The sequence below is a fragment of the Galleria mellonella genome, unplaced genomic scaffold (genome assembly GCF_026898425.1).
Source record: "Galleria mellonella isolate WM207_F2 unplaced genomic scaffold, CSIRO_AGI_GalMel_v1 utg1260, whole genome shotgun sequence".
NCBI classification, from domain to species: domain Eukaryota; kingdom Metazoa; phylum Arthropoda; class Insecta; order Lepidoptera; family Pyralidae; genus Galleria; species Galleria mellonella.
Genome location: NW_026441985.1, coordinates 565,344 through 586,110, shown reverse-complemented (window position 1 = coordinate 586,110; position 20,767 = coordinate 565,344). Strand labels below are relative to the sequence as shown.

The 20,767-nt window shown below is 29.9% G+C and overlaps 1 protein-coding gene across 1 annotated transcript in view; it reads left to right on the top strand.

The window, feature by feature from the left end:
* Window positions 1-20,767, top strand: part of LOC113515555 (tachykinin-like peptides receptor 86C) — a 150,200-nt gene that overhangs the window by 109,141 nt on the left and 20,292 nt on the right. The window contains exon 8 of the mRNA XM_052899946.1: window positions 20,104-20,254. Coding sequence (XP_052755906.1) covers window positions 20,104-20,254 — 151 coding nt within the window. The remainder of the gene's footprint in view (window positions 1-20,103; window positions 20,255-20,767) is intronic.

Genomic DNA, 20,767 nt, shown 5'->3' with positions numbered 1-20,767 from the left:
ACCATAAGAAGTCAATGCTATAATTTTTCGAAATTTTGTCTGTCGGTCTATATGCCTGTTAGTTTGTTTCAATAACACTCAAAAACTACTGAAAAGAATTGGATGCAGTTGTCATATTTGTATTCTTTGTATTTTCGACAGTCTAATTAAAAAAATGGTGTATATTTCTCTTCACACGCCATCTAGAAGTAGTTCATTTAATTGGTTTTCCTAATTCTATAATCCGTACGTTCGAAGTAGCGGGGAAAAAGTTAGGTGCTTAAATGTTTCAATATAAAATATACAAGACTTAATATAATAAATTACATATAAATCACGGTATAACAGTTTATGATGATGGTTTTCTTTTACATCACAATTAGCTTAATTAGACATTTTATGAGCTTATTATAAAAGAAGTGTCGGTATGTTATAAGCTAAATTGCGGATACAGCTTAAGGGTTTACTTGTCGCCACAAAATACGATCTCATTTCCTCCTCATAAAGATCTCAATATTACGAAAAATATATTCAATATCAATGAGGTCCGAAGTAATAAGAAAAGAAAATATTTCCAATACAGTGTACCTACGTAGTTGAATTATACCAAACAAGAAATATTTGTCTATGGAATTTTCATGCAATTACATTTTCTGTGAACATGGAAACCTCTCAAGTTAGTGTTTCTAATATTGATATTTAAAAAATAAATAAATATTTCTTATTACATTTACTACGAAAAATAAATTTAGCAGAGAAATTAATATGGGCGTTCACTGTTTCTCTATTGTTGTAGTCTGAGATAAGAGAATCAATCATAAGATTGTCTCAGACAAGAAAAAATCAACCATTTGTAAGAAAATCAGTTATTTGAATTTAAAAAAGTAATTTCCTGAATCGATTTTGGTAAAAAATTTTGTAGAACTAATCTGTAAGTATATACACCTATCCCCCGATTTACACGGTAGATACGTTCCTGAGAAAAACGTGTAAATCGAAAATTAAAAATTTTCAAGTCAAAACCGTGTAAATCGAAAAGCTTGCAGAAAATGCATAATTTTGCTATTTAACAGTTGTGATTTTTTTCAATATTTTTAGGTGTACACAGAAATAAAAATAAAATGTATTGACAGGTTAAAATATGTAATATATTACGGAAACACTGTTTTTTATTTAATTATAATACATTAAACTGAAAAATTAAATTATTCTGACACTGTGAAACTTTCACTCAAATACAATTTTCCGTAGATAAAACTTTAATTTTATGCGAAGAAATACAGACACAGTGTGCATGTGCAGCAAGTCAGACATCTCTGATTCCCCGTGAGATGTGTAAAGCGCACGTGTTCAAAATAAGTTTTTTTTTTGTAAAAACAAAAAAAGAAACTTATTTGGAAAACCGTGTAAAAGCGAAAACGTGTAAAACAAGTACCGTGTAAATCGGGGGATAGGTGTACTTTCAGTTAAATATTATTTTATTATATTATTACATATTAAAGAATTATTTTGTCATAACTTATGTAATTACTGTTGCACGTCAGTAATGACAAAATGTGTGAAACCATTGTAATATTACCGAATGACCTTATTGTACCACATTTTTAGCAATAAAATTCATTCAATCATTCTATCATAAATAATTATCTAAATCGGTTCATAACTAACAAAGTTATGAGATAACAAATATAAAAAAAACTAAATTGAAAACCTCTTTTTTAGAAGTCGGTTGAATATTCTGTTAAATGAAAATGAAACTCAAACATGATGATTTAAGGAAATTGATTATCCTTACTAACATTATAAATGTGAAGGTGAGTTCGTATGTTTGTTCGTTAGCACAAAGAGCCTGAACGGCTTAACAAATTGTTATGAAATTAGAGAAGGATATAGTCTATCTTTTATCCCATTAAATTGCTTGTAAATCTAGTAAATTATATAAACTCAGTTTTTAATATCTAAAGTAAAGCTTAGTGCTTTACTATACTAGCTATAGTTAGCTTATACGTTTTTGCTATACATTGTCTCAGGGTACAAGGGATTGACTAAAATTTAGAATCTAGACTATCTAAACCTGAAATATTATTGATATAAAAGAAACATTGACATTCCCATATAAAAGTTACGCTTAAATCATTCCCGAATTTAAACGACTAAAAAAATGTTTAAAGCTTTAAATTTTTTAAATCACTTTAAAAAAGTAATCTGTATTTATACCAACAGCACTATATAAAAATAGATATATATTTATTTCTTTTTTTTTCGTTCATACATATATTTTTATTTTGTTAATACATACGTTGTACTGTGCAATAAATGATACACACATGAAATAAGTGCATATTTTTTTACTTTTATTTTAGTACAGATGGGAATTTTTTGCATATCACTGAAAAAATGAGTTAAAAAAAATGAATTTCGTGTAATAATATTCCGGTAAGCAACATTTTTCCTTGTTCCGCACCCTTCGCTATTGTTTGTAAACAAAAGAAAGGAAATCGGGTTAAGTAATTAGAAATACATTATGGATACAAGATACGGGGATGTGTTCGGTAGATGAGTGAGGTAAGTAAAGAAAGAGATGTAAGGATATGTGTGTAAGGCGTTCAATTTTGCAACTCTGCCTTCCATTGTCAGCAAACAGTGTAAAAGCACACGCAAATATATCTAAGTAATTTGAGAAGGATGATGTGGCGTGTTTTCAGTAAATAGAATCAGCGTATTTATTTTATATATATATATATATATATATATATATATATATATATATATATATATATATATATATATATATATATATATAGTTATATTAAGTATGAGCCAGATAAAGAAAATATAATATTATAAACGTGTAAGTGAGTTTGTTTGTTACTTTGATGTTTTAACACTTCAATCAATATAAATTTATGTAACACGTAATTTTTTATTTATGCAATTTAGAATGGCAAATAAGTGACAGTCCACTTGATGGAAAATGATAACTGTCGCCTATAGACGTGAGCAGAACCATGGATACAATAGAGTATACTGTTGCGACCATGATACCCCCCGTGCGTTTCCATTTCTGAGGATTCAAGTGTTATTCCTCTGTACCCTATAAATTCACTGATATATCCCACCCTTCAAACCGAAATACAATCATGCAAACAACTGCTTCACGGTTGAAACACGAATGGAACAGAGGTACCCATGCAAACGACTTTTGTACACTCTCCCTGTAGTATTTATTTATTTTTTCTTTATTGCACAATAAAACTTTGTATAAGTGGCGTAAGTGGTTGTGAAAAGCGTATGAAGGGTAGATATAGAATAAAATATGTGATATAATTATAGTAACATACTGAAATTATACATAATAATTAAGCAATTTTCAATGGCTGCATTTTATTAATAATTATATATTATATAAAGGTTACGAGGGTAAAAAACGAAGGATTTGATTATCTGTTTGTAACAAATAATAATTAACCAATTTATCCGTGCGAAGACGAGCTGGATTATTAGTATTTTATATAACTATCTAAGCGAGTTACGAAAATAATAGGATTAAGGCAATTAAATATAAATTGTAAGCAATTTGTTTGTTAAATCTTCATCCTAAATAAGCTTGAAAGGCTCTAAAATTATATACGTGGGTTGTCTATATTTCTATCGTTATGGGTACAAAGAAATTGGTAAGGACGAGAATTATTTGTAATGATTATTTGTAGTGGCTCTAAGCTATTTTTTAATGGATGATAATGGAATGGTAACCTCGCCTGTGTTAACGTTATACGCTGACAGGGCATATTGAGGCATGGTAGGTGAGAATGAAAAAGCAGGTCAATTAGCCCATCGTGATGAACACGCCTAAAATTCAGCACGATGGTTTCCACGTGGAGGTCGACCTGATAAGGTATATTGTTAGTAATGTGACTGGTAGACCGCATTACTAATAATCCCTACTCCCCAATCTACCCTGTTAGGTGTATCTCAACGCAGTTACTATGGAAACTACAGTAGTTAATTACTGGTAAATTTATCACGATGTGGACGGGTCAAATGATCTAATTTATCTTCGTTTATCATTCCTTATTGATACTTAGCCACGTGTATTGACTGCTTGGATTATATAAATAGAGTGTTTCTATACAAATACCTCACCAAAACATATCAATTATTTTATTCATTTGTACGTAAATCGGGTTACCAGTAGAAAAATAAAGACGATCCAAAGTTCTTAAGAATGCATTTGAAATAAACTATGAATAATGATTTGTAATACTTGACTTTACTGAATACTTTAATTTATATCTAAGTAAAAGAGATATGCTTTTGTTTTTTTAAAACAGTTCTAAATTCAAATAAAAAAAAATTACTAGATCTTGCAAATTTTTAATTACCTGTAACAAACAAACGTGTTTTGTTTTGATTAAAATAAAGTCAGCCAAACGTCAAATTGGCTGACTAAATTTTGACATGTTTTTGGTACTCAATACGCTATCTATATAACCTAAGACTGTAGCGTAGGCGGATTTCCTATTTTGTTTCTGTTTAAAAACTCTTTAGGGACATGGTGTGGTGAAGATGAATGAATAGAAAAACGTTCAGTATAGTAATACATGTTTTACTCGAAGTATATTTTTTAGAACGACGCCCGTGTGACTGTACAAAGATTAGGTTAACATTGCGTATTTTTTTATTCATAAATGTCAAAAGGTCCCCATGGTATCATAACGGTAATAGTTTTTCATAAAGATGAGCAACAAACTGGATGGCTTCGCTTATGTAAATATGAAAGTACGCCGTAAGTTTAACTAAAATTATCGTAATTCCAGACTGTAATTCCAGTAAAACCATTATTTCACTGTAACTGTTTCTTTTCTTAATGTGAATATCACAGATTTAGATAAAGACAGATGACGTAATATTAAAATTTATATAAAAATATTTTATTGTCAATCATATTAATTTTGAACCTTATACGAGTATGTTATGCTTTTTATACTAACCTTTTAAATACTTTCTCCTTTCGAATTCTCAAGATTGACTGGAAGAAATCCCTTCAAGTGATAAGTCCGACTGTGTATATTTTGGAATAACCTAATATCTATATAATAAGTGAATCTACAAAAGCATATAAATAAACAAATAAGTAAATATTAAGTTTTATTTTAACAAATTTAATTCGGGAACTCTGAAGCGAATTTTAATTTCATTGAGTAGGCTTGTTTACTGTATTTGTGACGTTAAGCATTGGACTTTCACTGTTAGTTTTTTTTTTAATTTTGTAATTGCGTGTGTCTGCAGTCATGTCGAATAATAAAATATAAATAGTAGTTTTTTTTTATAAATAATTAATCAATCCAAACAAAATGTATCAAAACCTAATTTCCTACAAAATATAAACTCTGGTTCTAATTTAGAGCTGACTAAAAATCGACACGCAGATTGCGTGCAGTCGCGTCGTCCATTTTAAATTATATCAATGATAATAATCGACTTTCCGGAAATATTTTAATTAATTTTGAATTCAGTATGGCAACGAAACAGCCAATTTGATTTGTTAATGAGTTTTCCTATCATTGGAGTTTGGTTAATCGGAAATTTTAAATTAACACGCAAAGTTTTTATGACGTTTATATTAAAATAAAAAGACTTAAATGTTTTGTACTTTACTTTTTGTCAATAATGTTACGATGTTTCGAGAGCGTATAACTTACAAAATAAAATTTATTAAAAAAAAATACAATGATGGTACGCTACAGCTCGCGCTCAGGGACCAAGGCGCGCAGTCAAGCTAGCGCTTGCATCATAGCCGCTCACGATTAATGGTCCCAAATGGTCCCGAAACTAGTTGAGCTTTCTCGATTTAATTACACGTAAATTAAACCGGTATTTATTATATTAAAATAATTAAAGACATCTCACTTTACATTTTGATTAGATTTAAGGTCTTGGGATAGAAACCTTTATTTGAGATATTGATTAATGTGCTGGATTGACATGTTTTATTTGCCTCTCTATATCTTTTCTTTTCTTTATAGGGTAAGGGAAAGTAATCGAAAAATATAAAATACTAGTTATACTTCACTGCTTCGCTTGCATGAATATATATAATATATAATTAATTTATATGAATTAATATTTATTTAGCATATAATCTATGAGTATGTTTTTCTTCTTTTACATGATGTCATTAAACCCGGCCTTTTTCCAAGGTCGGCCTTCCGACACAATTTCCTCCATTTTGCTCGATCTCCAACATCCCATTAGCTTCCATATCTTGGATCACGATATCCAATCAGCGTTTTTAGGGCGGACGCGAGGTTACGTGCTAAGTACAGATATTGGGGCATAATCTGAGTGTACAAAATTTAATTATAACCCCATTTTTTGTGAAAGTTTAACAAAAATCTATTTATACGTGTTCAAAAATTTTCGTTCCATCATTTATCTAGATTAATATATGGTCATTGCCATTATTAACTCCCGACACAGAAAGAGAAAAAAAAGAGCTCTATACGTTTGACGTGTGTGTGTCTATCTGTGACATCGTAACTCCTAAAGGAATGGACTGAAAATGATTCTTTGAGTAAAAAATGTGATCGAGATAGTTCTCAGCTTTAGTTTATGAAGTTCTGTGCCAGACGTTTTAAGGTCATCAGCGCTGTTTTTAGATTTATGTTGGTGCTTTTTTTTATTTAAAATAAATATATAGTTTTTGTATTATATTATGATAAAATACACATACTATTGTTAAAGTTATCCAATATATGTAATAAACAGTCAACATATTAAGTCAATAAGTAGATATTTGTTCCGATAAGGAATTTGATGCAGGAAGTCATCGCAAGGAATCGTTTTCCCCTTAATATTGAATTCCTTCAGTCATTTCGCGGAACTAGTGCATTGATATACAATGAACACAAGATATACGATCAGTGACTATAAAGTACACTGAAATAGAGCATATATGGACACATTGTGCACTCATTTCTAACTAATTAGGACGTTTAAAGTCAAGTTCTTACTAGAACATTTATTTATTTATATGTTTTTGTACATTCACTTATAGTATTGATATTTTACATCTACGGTTTTTTTTTATAACACGATAATACAAACACGGTAATTTTTTAATACAACCCAGAATATACAAACTGACGATGCATCTAATCCTATTGTCGTCTATAGTCATAAACAACACCATGGACATTACAAAATACTCTATGACGCCCATGGTATTCATGCGTTTGTCATTCTTGAGAATTAGGGTTTTATGCATCCGTGCCCTGTAATTCCTTTCAGACCGAAACATTGCTACTGCAGCTTCTTCGCGATATTTGACTTTATTCAAGCCTTATACTACGATAGTAATAATAATAACTGTATATATAAATATATTTTTCAATAGGTTTAAAAAAAGTAGATTCTAAATTCAATCTTATTCTTTTATGTTTGTAACCCCGTCCGTTCTAAACCGATTTGGAAAACTAGGAAATCTGAAAAGAAATATCCTTAAGGAAATACATTATTATAGATTGGTTCCCTAGAAATTTGATCAAAATTGGTTCAGTAGCTTAGTTTCATTTCAAAATAAGTGGATTTGTCATGATTAAAGTTTTTTTTTTTTTTTTGTGGAATACTTACATTCTATGTATGGTGCAATAAAGAGTCAAATAAATAAATTCTTTAATTTTCATTCGAAATATAACTTTTTTTATAGGAGTGTGAATCTTGAGTTTGTTGTACATCAATAAACTTACATTAAATACATATTTCCTTGAAATGGTTCTATGGGTATGAACCGAGTTCACTCGTACAAACAGATACCTACCTAATGTTATTAATGTGCAAACTTCAGTTCACAGTAAGTACTTTTGAGTATTGATCTCTGTGTGTAAGATAATATATCGATGAGGTATATATGTATATACAGACTATACAAATTAGTAATATTCCTTTCCTCCTAATATTATAATTATGAAAATTTGTATTGTTTGTCACATTTAAAGAGTTAAATTAATTTAAATGCAATTTGGTACACGGACAGACCATATTTTAAATTAATATATATACTACTATGTATTTATACTATATTATATATTAATATAACTACTATACTATTTATTTATATTTTCGACACATTAAAATATGTCTATTGACTGGAATTACAAAAAAGAAATGTAAAGAAAAGAAAGAAAGAAGAGTATGTGTATGTAAGTACCTACTTATTTTTTTTATTTTAATTTACGTAATTCCACTGCTTACAGCTAGCATAATACGAAGTATAATAGCTGTAACTATAGGTAAGATAAAAGTTATTTGTGTGTTAATCTAGAATACAATCTATCGATGTATCAGATATCATTGTAAAGTGTAAACTTTAAAAAACTTTGAAAACATCGAATTATCTTTACTAACTTTTATATTACGAACTAGTTTTTAGTCCACTACTGTACGCATGATTTTTAGAAATAAAAAATTCAATGAAACAGATCCGTTTTAGATGGCATATTAAGATAAAAAAATATACTAGATTTCATGTTAGAACTTTAGAATCACAAATTGTAACCAATTGGGTGCAATAGTTTTAATGTGATGCCGTAACACACATTTAGACAAATAGATAGACAAGTTATTTTAATGGCATCTATTGCTCTTATTATGATCTTTCATATTTATTTTTCTTAAATATTTCTCATGTACAGACATCCTGTAATTACATTTTTATTATATTACTAAGATAAGGCGAGGGTGTATGAAAAAATTGATGAATGTGGAGGAAGCGAAAGAGGTTTGTTTGAATCGAAGCATATAGCACTCGAAATATAGGCATTTTCTGTCTACTCTAATGCAGACAGGCGTGACCAATATGTATGTATTAGTTAAATAAAATATGAAAATAAAAATATAAACAAATCATAGAGAATCTTCTATTATATTGAGAAATTAAATAGATGAGTATTACGTATAATTTCAGTCTACTGCTGAACATAGGCCTCCTTCATAAGGAATTTTGCCAGTAGTTGTTACACTTGGCAGGTGGGTTGGCAACTGCAATTAGGCTTTGTTGATGCTTTAAGAAGGACGCAGCTACCCATTCCTCGATCCATTAAGCACATTTAGTTGCCTCTTACGACACCTACGGGAAAGAAAGGAAGGCTAACTCTATGCCAGGAGACACATGGCGCTATGTATCACAGTTTTTTGTGTATTTATTTAAGGTTAAATAATATACTATTTAGTGAAATTAAATATATCATATATACATACTTTGTGTTCTAAAAACTGTTACACCATTAAGTAATATGTAATATTAAATTGAATATTTTGAAAGAGCCTAATATATGTTTGAGTGCTTTGGTAGGAGTTTGTTTTGTAAGTCTGTGAAATTGTAAACTAATATCGTTGCATTATAAAGTTATCTGAATACTCTCCTCGGAATATATTTCTTATGAACTATATTTACAATATTGATAATCTGAGATTGATCGATATATGAAGCGATTGAGTACTAAATGTTTTTACCAACTTTTTCAATATTAAATACTAGTTATAACTCGTGACTTCGTCCATGTGACTGAGATATAAAGTAGTATACATCCTTCTCCATTCCATATAGTATATGTATACCAAATTTCATAGTGATTGGTTAAGTCATTAAGGGGCTATATGGTAACAAACAAATACACTTTCACATCTAAACAAAATCTAGACAAAAATTTTACTGATTGCATTTTTGGCATCAGTATCGATCACTAATCACCCCCTGATAGTGATTTTGGAAATATATTTCATGTACAGAATTGACCTCTCTACAGATTTATTATAAGTACAGATTAGTAAAGAGGAATATATTTTTTACTTTTTAAAAGAAATTTACTAATTTAAAGACCATATCATAGATTATCAATTCATACAAGTAAATAAGTGGATTACAACTAGTCTTACTAATAGATATATGTTACATGTAGATACTGCATGTCTTCTCCATAATTTACTAAATACCTTCTTATGAAAATAAGACGTGTACAAAGCTCTATAGTAAATAGTATAATAAGGACGAGGGATAGGCAGTAGCATCCCTCTTAAAACATCCTCAAAGGCCTAACTGTAGTTGCCAACCCGTCTGCCAAGCATGGCTACTACTGGCAAAACTTCTATTATGGGGAAGGCTTATGTTCAACAGTGAACAATTAATGGCTGAAATAGTATAGTTCTATAATTTGCATTTATGTTGTCAAGCTACCGTGCTTATATTTCGATTTGAAGAGTATATCAAACAGATATAGCAGTGAAATTAGTACAAATCTATTGAAAAAGCAATGCATCGGATTCCTATAGGCGTTACAGTGCTGTGCTATGCTGTGATATCATTGTCACTTGTTTATAGTGGTCGGTTACCACTTTTCATTAGGTGAGCTGTAAGTTTGTATTGGATTTTGTATTGGCCATGAAATAAAGTACATGAATTGGGAAAGCCAATAGATAAATTATCTTGCGCCCCTATTATGCCGCCATGTTTCCGGTCATCGGTGCCAGAAATGATAACGGGCATTTTAACTCAATTTAGATGTAATAAATTGATCTTACCAAACTAAAAATAGAACATAATATGTTTTTTCAACCAATTTCAAAAAGAAGATGAAAAATATTCTCAATTCCATGTCTTGTTTTTTATGTTTATTACTTCATAACTCCGTTAGTTATAAACCGTTTTGAAAAATACTTTTTTATCTAAAAGGATGTACTTATAGATTAGTATCATGGAAATTATATCAAAATCAGTTTAGTAGTTTATAGTTTTTAAATCAAAATGACTGATATTCCTACATTTGAAGTATTTTTTGGAATACGATCCTAAATTATTGTAATTTTCTCTGTAGTATATCAATATGATAAAATATTAATGAAGCTATTCCATCGTACTGATGAAGAGTTTCATAAGATGATAGTAAAAATTTAAAATTAATAAATTTTAATGTTAGTAATTTCAAATAGATTATTTAATTACAATAGTTTGCCTTTTTTAGCCTTAGTTCTTTTTTAATTACTCAATAAAATACATGGTAAAGTTAATTGTCTATTTTTGCCATGTATAAGCTCTGTCTTCAAATCTATTTAGATTTTGTATTAATTTTTTTCTATTCTATCATCATAGAATTACTGTAGGACCAATTCTATGTTGATGTTAGTTTTTTTGTGGAAAAATTCGTAGTTTGTATTTGCATGTATATTCAATTTGTAGAATGTAACATTCTGTGCTTTGTACGACATAGAATACTTATTGCCTGATTGCTTATGTAAGCAGCAAATACAAGTTATCTTTGACGGTTATCTTGGTTTTATAGAACCTTATAACTGTGGCTGAATTTCATAGAAGGTTTATATAGAAAAATAATAATATTTATTAACTTATTGGCTGTATGGTTCCGGCATGGAATGGGTCACCCTTTCCTTTCCCGTGGGCGTCGTCAGAGGCGACTAAAGGCATTTAATAGTCAAGAGGATGACATCATTATAATATATCAAGTATTGCTTTATTTTTCCTCAATTAAATAATGCACCGCCTATTTATTTCTTAGTTTGCCCATTGGTTGATTGGTAGAGAACACCGTCCGATGTTAAGTTCGTCAAATGTACGTAGAATTTTACTGTGCATTAAAGTTTAAATAAATAAATAGTTACAAAATATATTGTGAGAGTCAATAGGTTTTAGGTTCAGCTTAAATTCAAGAGAGAGCGGTAGGCTCACCGCCTGCCATATTGGTTTTTAAATTTTTTTTTTTTTTTTACAACACAGGGGGCAAACGAGCATGCGGCTCACCTGATGGTAAGTGACTACCGCCGCTTATGCTTGACGAAATAACGATCCAGTTACAGTTTACAACAATGGTAACAATTGATGAACCTTTGAATATCCTGTAAGAGATTGTAGTCGTAAACATATTATTATTTTTAGATCTACAGAGCTCGAAGATGTTGTAAATATTTGTTGTTAATATAATTAATCATTCTAACATCTTCTATTTAATTCTAACACTGTGCGACTCAAAATAGTACACTTTTCGAGCAAGAGTACAAGATATATATATATATATATATATATATATATATATATATATATATATATATATATATATATATATATATATATATATATATATATATATATATATATATATATATATATATATATATATATATATATACTTCAAGATTGTTCATTATTAAGGTCTAAATCCTTATTTATGAACAAAAGGTCAAAAGATCAATGCCCTTCAATTCTATAGCGAAACACTTACTTAATTCAAAATAGTGAACTTTTGACTTCCGCAGTGTTAGGACTTAAGGGACCATTTAAACATTCATTATTCACTGCCGAACACAGACCTTCATCTACTACAAAGAATGACTATCGAGCGCAGAATAAATAAAAACGGTGTATTTAATCTTATGTATCGGCTGTTTATCGAGGTCATCGCACCGTCTAAGGGTCGCCCTATTTGTGCTAAAAATATGTTCAGTATAATATCGGCTATTAGCATGCGTAATAAGAAAGTTTTGGTACAATTCGTTTATTGTCTGGAACTGAAATAACGCAATGAAGTTTAAACACGCGATCGTAACTTATGATTAAGAAAAGTCCAAAAATGTAACGACATAATGCTTTTTAATATTAGAACAATATAAAATTATAGGTCTGCTAATGTTTTGTCTGTTAATCATAAAGTTGCAAACTGCCTGGATAGAAGGTTTTATTTTTGGCTATAAATTTTCTAAATATACCTTTTGCGGTGATATATAACAATCATCATCATCATCACTATTATATCAACTGTTAAAAGTGCACTGCTGACCATAGGCCTCTCTTATTAGAGGTGGTAGGAAAATCTATGAGGTGGGGTAAGACATATTAAAAAAATACGGTCCAATTAAAAATCCCTTCTTTTTTCAGGCTTCTTGCGGATTACGGATATTGGACCCTTGCAGGGCATCACAAAATATCTTCACATTTAAAATACTGCATATAGGAAATAAATATGTATTTTTGTGATAAGCAATAAACATACTAAGTATTGAATAATTAAGTTATCACAAGATATACATGGTTATATATATTCATATAAATAATGTTGCACATTATGAATGCAAACGTGACAAACGTTGCATTTATGTGTTCATGCACTAACGCCTACCGCTAATCCGGAACAACAACCGTTATTTGAAATACGTAAAACACTTTGTTGTTGTTTATGTTTCGGAACGGCAATTCCGTAATTCATTATTGTATTTCATATAAATCTTATTAACGACTTACAGTTGAGCTATTCTATCAAAAAAATAAAATATTAGTTCACTTTCTTGCGAGGGGTATACAAAATCAACAGGAAGTAAACTTCTACTAAGATTATAAATATGTGTTTGTATATTTGTATGTTTCTTACTGCGTCACGCTTTAATGGCTGAATTAATTTGAATGAAACTTAGCTCTCAGTAGAACCGCACCTATGCTAAATTACGCGGAAAACAGCTAGTCTGACAAAATTCATGTCGTTAGATAGTTAGGAGAGGGAGAGTTTGAACAAAAGTTGTTTGCTTGGGTACCTCTGTCCCGTTCGTGTTTCTATTGTGAAACAGTTGAGTTTGCATGGCTGTGCTACGGTTTGGGATATGGGAGTGAATTTACAGAATACAGGGGTATAGCGGCAGACTCCTTAGTCCTCAGGAATGGCAACGCATGGGGAGTATCATGGGTGAATCAGTATGCTCTGTTATGTCTATGGTACTGCTCATGTTTATAGGCGACGATTACCACTTTCCTTTTAATAGGCTGCCAGCTCGTTTGCCATTCTGTTGCATAAAATAAATATAAAAAAAGGATAGTTTCAATACTTTCAGAAATCTGACGTATTCATGCATATTTTAATGAATTTCCTGAACTTAGTGTCTTATACTTTTCCATTATAAGTAAATCTTTGACACATAACAAGTTTTTGTCACAGAACTCGGGTCTAACTCGCTCGTGACTGGATTTTAAAAATTGTTCCTTAATAATTTTAATAATTTCTTAGAAATTAGTTTGCCGATGTTCAAACATCATGAAAGCCTAACAGCAGTTGCTACCCGCCTGCCAAGCGTAGCAACTAATGACCTTATCCCTTATGGAAGAGGCTTATAGCAATGGACAGTTAACGGCTGATAATAATAATAATGATGTAGCTGTTCATAAGTAAAATAATTTTTAAATCTGTTGAATAGTATTTGTATTTATCCATTACAAATAAATATACAAACAATCAAATCTTTTCCCTTTATATTATAATAACAAATCTCGAACTATTGAGTTTCCTCTTCCAAAAGGCGAGAATTGAAACGGGATCAAGAAGAACGCTTACTGGCTTGTTGCCATCCCAATGAAATTTTTGTACTAGTAAATACTAGGTTATGAACAATTGGAAATTTGTTTTCCTTTGCACACACTTTATAATATTGTTAAGGATGAGGTATTTAAATAAGATAAATAAAAAAAAATGCGAAAGAGATTTATCGAGCAAAACTGTATGAAGATGTCTGTAGTTACCATGCTTGGAAGGCGGATTGCCAACTGCAGTCAGACAGAGATTTCCTTAAAAGGGAGGCAGCTGCTTACGGGCATATGCCAGCTAAATAGGTGACATACTGGAAAGATAAAAGTACTCGTAACTGCGAGCATGCATGAATAGATTGATGAATGTACAGGAAGCGAAAGAAGTCTGTTTGAATCGGAGCATTTGGCGTTACTTTATTTCTGCCTAGTCCAATAGGAGATAGGCGTGGCATAATGTATATATGTATTATAATTATTTTTAAGTGAGTTACAAGACAAGAAATTTCGCCTGTATTTTTTTTTTTTTTTGTATATGTTGTATGATTTATTAATTCTGAATTGTATACGTTAGTTCTTTCTGCAATCAATAGAACATCTACTCCTATATGATTCCCATATTAAATTTATAACGATAGATTATCTTCTTTATCTTTATGGAATAAAGTCTACTAATTCTGCAATTTCACATTCCAAGTTCAAATATTACATGTATATCAAACTACATCATCATATTGATTGAGCCAATACTTAAATATATTTTAGCTATTAAATTGCTTTGTCTCTTTATTTTGAGAGTTTTTTCTTTGAAAGTCACAAAACAGTGTAACAGTTAAAATAGGTTTGTAGGCTTTAGTTTTTTTTATTAATAAGAGGATAAATAGATAACAAACAAATAAATCAACTCTCATTCATATTTGTAATTCTATAAGTCAGAAATTGAGTTGAGAATTTATTTAATAATATATTTAATGAAGTACGTGTAAAATATTTGAAATAAATAAAAAAGTATGACACGTTTGCTTAACATAAGAATAGGCGACAAAATATGCAGACTCTTTTGACATACTTAGGCACTCAGTGTCTATAAATAGTAATAGTAAGCATTTTCTTTTCCTCTTCAACTTCATCTATATCATAGCATTATCAAAAGTCTAAGAAGTCTTCTCAAAACATTAATTTCCATCCCATCTGAGTCCATAAAAAAATGTACCCTTAATTCGTATTTGCCTTTTGTACTGTGGACTTTATGTTAAGGGAAGCAATAAACACAGACCAGTGAAACATTCTTTTGTTATTCCACAGAGTGTCTCCGCAGTCTTACAGAATATTCAATAGTCAATTTACTTTGTCAAGTGCCACAAATTGTTAAAGATATTTTTAGACTACCTATTTGTATCTTCAAATAACATGAAGTGAGATAGGATTCAAATGACAATGGATTTTAGATAATAATAAAAACATTATTTAAAAAATGAACTTCTATTGTTAAGCAACTGTGAATTCATGGTTGTGGTTTGGTTTGAGGATTACAATATAAAGGCAGTTACTTAGTTATCATCATTATCATATCAGCCGTTAATTCCCCCATAGACTACCAAAGAATCTGTATCCACTAACTAAATCAAATTAATACAGAGGCATAATACATTAGTCAACTCATGTCCATAAGTTGTATCTTGCACATTGGTGATATTTATGGCCTTATCCCCTTCCTTTTGTGTAGACGTCATTAGTGATGGCGACCTATTCAAAGTGGTATTGTTTAAAAAAAATGTATAAATATTTAGGATTTCAATTTATAATTAACATCCCATTTAAAAATCATATTTTGCCAAAACCATCGATTGTCAACCCGTCTACCGATTAGTTCTGTAAGGATTGCAACTACGGGCAAAATCTCCATGGATTATCAATATGAGAGGCTATTTTGAGCAGTGGATAGTTAATTGCTAATACAACAATGGCGTTATTCTTGCTTATTACCTATAAGTGATGATTACCTTTTTTACAAGTTCAAAAAATATGGCAGGAGAATGACAACAATTTTGTGGTATTGTTTAAAAAAAAAATGTATCCATATTAATTATTTACAATTCAAATTGTGTAAACATGATTTAACTAAGCATATGCAATATATTAGACAAATACCTACCCCCAAATAAATATTGTTCTAACAGACTTACATCACTTAATAGAGAACTGTTCTGGAAGTACTGCATAACATGGCTTGCATGCATTGGATTAGTGCCAGCTCGTCGGAACTACTCGGACTAGGCAAATATAAACCGACAAGTGCTTTGTGCCGATTGCGCTGTAGAACTTCGTAATGTAAGGGGCGGAAAAATTGGAGTGGGGTCTTTAATAATAGTTAAAACTGCTTTAAAATTGTCGCTTTACTTAAGTTATATATTAAGTATTGAGTGACAAAATCAAACTGTCTAATTAGCTGACGTGACTTTTTTAAACAGTGTTCTATACAATAAAGAATCGGTGCCATTTTTCAGTGTTGCAAGTATTAAAAATCCTCATAATATAATCAAAATTTACCAAATAAGGTGATTATTTTTCAATTTGAATTGATTGATTTTCGGTTTTAAAAAAGATTTACGTCTTTTTTAAATAAATAATAACACAATTAAATATATTATCAATCAATAAAGTTTACACAGATGAAAGAAATATACAAAAAGAAGCATTATTATTGAAAATTAAAACAAACGCACCAAGTCAACAATATAATCCAATAATGAATGAATAATAATTAAATATATAAATAAATTTAATACAGAATTAGATAAATAACAATAACGACATTTAATTTATATTATATTACAATTACCTTTATCTGCATACCTTAATTTAAAGTAGTAATTTATAATCTGGTATCCCAATTCAAGTACACATGGATAAAAAGTTAATATGTTTTTGGCGAACATTTATATGATACGCTATCTGTATAATCTAATTAATTTTTCTGTGATTATAATACAATTTTATTTTATGTTATGATTTAGATTAAAGTCACTATTTTTTTGTTGAAATTTTGAATTATTCGATTATTAGTTGTTATTGTTGGCTATGTCGTTAGTGTCATCGGGATTCATTAGTTGATTAACCAGGAAATAAAGTAGTTTACATGCTTCTCTATTTCCATTATTACAGTTTTATTAAATTTCATAATGATTGTGAAAATAAAACCTAAAAATCATGAGAGTCGTGAAATATCTCTTAAATTAGTTACAACCCATTACTTTCGTGACATTGTGCTAATTTTGTACCATCGCGTCCTCGCTTCCGTAAACATTACAAAGTTGAAACTTTAGAAGTGAAATACGTAGATATATATTTTTTATGTATAGTATATATATATATATATATATATATATATATATATATATATATATATATATATATATATATATATATATATATATATATATATATATATATATATATATATATATATATATATATATATATATATATATATATATATAGTATTCCATCAGTACTCATATTACAAGCTCTGCTTAGTTTGGGGCTAGATGACGGTGTGTAATACGTTATGTTTAGTGGCGATATTTACATTACACTAGCTTTAACCTGTGACTTTCCACGTGATCAGGATATGTTCACTGATTAGAATTAATTAATCAATCAATTGAGGGATGGGCAGCAGTGTTCCTCTTAAAACATCTCTAAAACAATCTCTAAAGTCAAGCTGCGCCTTCCAAATGTGGCAATTATTGACAAAACTTCCCTTATGAGAAAGGCTTGTGTTCAGCAGTGGACAGTTATCGACTGAAATGATAACAATAAATTTCCTATTCCATCTATACCACTTAACACGTGTATACAAAATTTCATAGCAATTTGTTAAACTGTTAAGAGATAACAAACAAACAAACTTATTTTAATATTTATAATATTATAAAGGATTATTATGGTTAATTTTAAAATCGAAGGAAAGAAATAATCTGAGTAAGAATTTATGCCTCAGTTCCAAATTTCCGGCTAAACAGATGAATCATTGGTTTCCTCTATGCCATATCTATTAATTAAATCTAATAAATAAGAAATATTGGATCATTATTCCAAATTTATGATGCGATTAATTCTTGTATATAGTAAATAGGTTAGGTGGTCAGGTCAAGATATAATAAATAATATAATTTTTCTGTTTTTTTTTTATAGCTTTTACCCGTGATTTCGCATGATCTGGATATTGTTTACTGACCTAGATAAAAAATGGTCTACGTGCTTTTTCATTCTATATAGTACATGTATACCAAATTCACAGTGATTTGTTAAGCTGTTAGTGCATTAAGAGCTAATAAACAAACGAATAAATAAACAAACAAACTCATTTTCACATCTTTCTAATATAATAAAATTGTAACCGAACGATGTCTGTACATGGAAGTTATTTAAGAAAAAATTAAATAAGATATTTTAATAACAGCAATAATAGCTAATTTTTTTTAGAAATTTTGAATCTTTGATTTTTTCCAGCATCACACAAAAACTATTGCACTAAATTGTGTACTGTCTTTACGGGTGTATTTCTGAAAGTTTAACTTAAAACTAGTGTATGTTTTATCTCGATACGCCATCTTGAAGTAGTCCATTTTATTGGTTTTCTTACTTCTGGAAATTACGCGCTACAAAGTAGTGAATAAAAAGCTTTTTATAATATTAACATCACAGTCCTCAGGAATGGCAACATTATTCATGTCCGTAAGTGACGATTGCCACTTTCTATCAAGTGAGCCAATAGCTTGATTGCCATTCTAAGTATGGTCGAAATAAATATTGCAACTACAAGATGTTACAAGTTTTTATACAGTTATATATGTATTGCGTTTGAAACTATAACATCTGCGGGTCTACCATGAAATGAAATTCCGAAATTTCGGACTCAATCGTGTTTTTATTTATACCAAAATCAGACCAATAAATGGAGTTTAACATTTCGTTCGTCATATATCCTATCATAAAAGTCCAAAGGAATAGTATTTTAACATTTTTAATATTTCCAAACGGAATGTATTATGTAATTTTAACATCAAATTTGCGTTTGGGTGGGCTTCAAAATTTCGGAAAACATTTCATGGTAGGCCGTCTGGTTAGAATTGAGTAACGGAAGGTTTATTATTTCACAAAATCACTAAATTAAAACGGCAGCAGGTGAAAGCTCAGTCGGCAAATCCCGGTCCCAACCTCTGATTTTTGCAGATTCACGTTAAAATCATATAAAAAGAACATTTCCCTTCTTAAAAAAACTGGCAATTTCGATCGTAACAAATTACAGCGATGAACAACTTGATGACTTGTAGACTACCTAAATATTGCTCCTACATATTGTAAGAACCTAAATGCTCCCATAAATAATAATTTCTGAGAAGTTTTGCCTCGCGAATGCTCAGGCTGTGGAACTGAGTTAGAGACTAAAGTATGGGGTTTTTAAAAAAAAGGTCGTATTAAGGTTTCTACAGGTTTCTTCCCCCCCATTGGTAAACTGAACAAAAAACGAACTAAAAAAGAAACGGGAGCGTTCTTTATGGCAGTCTATGGGGAAGACCTATGTTCAGCAGTGGACAAACAATGGCTAAAATGATGAATGACGATGATATTAGATTTACTCTTGACGTAAACTCTTACTAACGAACGCGGTTTATGACTCTGTGGCGAGTGAAATCTATGTAAATTAACATAATATAGTATAACTCACGATAGTTATTAATTAAAATAATATATCTTTGTTGCAGGTATCAAGTATTATTTTTCGTGGTGACCTACGCCGTTCCCATGATGGGGATGACGTTCTTTTATTCAGCCATGGGCAGGGTATTGTGGGGTTCAAGATCTATAGGGGAGCTAACTCAGAGACAGGTGGACTCGATACGATCTAAACGAAAGGTAACATAGAACATTTTAATTATCTTACTAATATATATATATAATACATATAGAATAGGCCAACCCTTTCCTTTCCCGTCTATTCCATGCCGGGACCTTACGGCTCTTAAGATAACTATATTTAGTGATTTGTGAATCAAATTTTTTTTATCTTTTTTATCTTAAATGCGAATTTATTTTTACTTGGTGCCTAATAATAAGGAAGTTTGATGTAGATACAGTATTTGGCATAGAGAAACATATAAGTTATTTATTCAGGGTAATTTATATGTTGAAACTACACAGATGTAATTTAATAAGCATAATATTGTTATAAAAATAGACTAAATGGAATATATATTGAATAAAAATATTCATTCACCAAAAAAATAATAAAATAAAAAGCAATTGGTAACTTAAATCTATTTAAATTTTAATAAATTATAGCATGACAATAACTTGAAGAATTTCCACCAGATCTGTAAAAAGAGTTTTTTATGAAAAAAAAATGTTCCAATTAATAGATGTTCTATT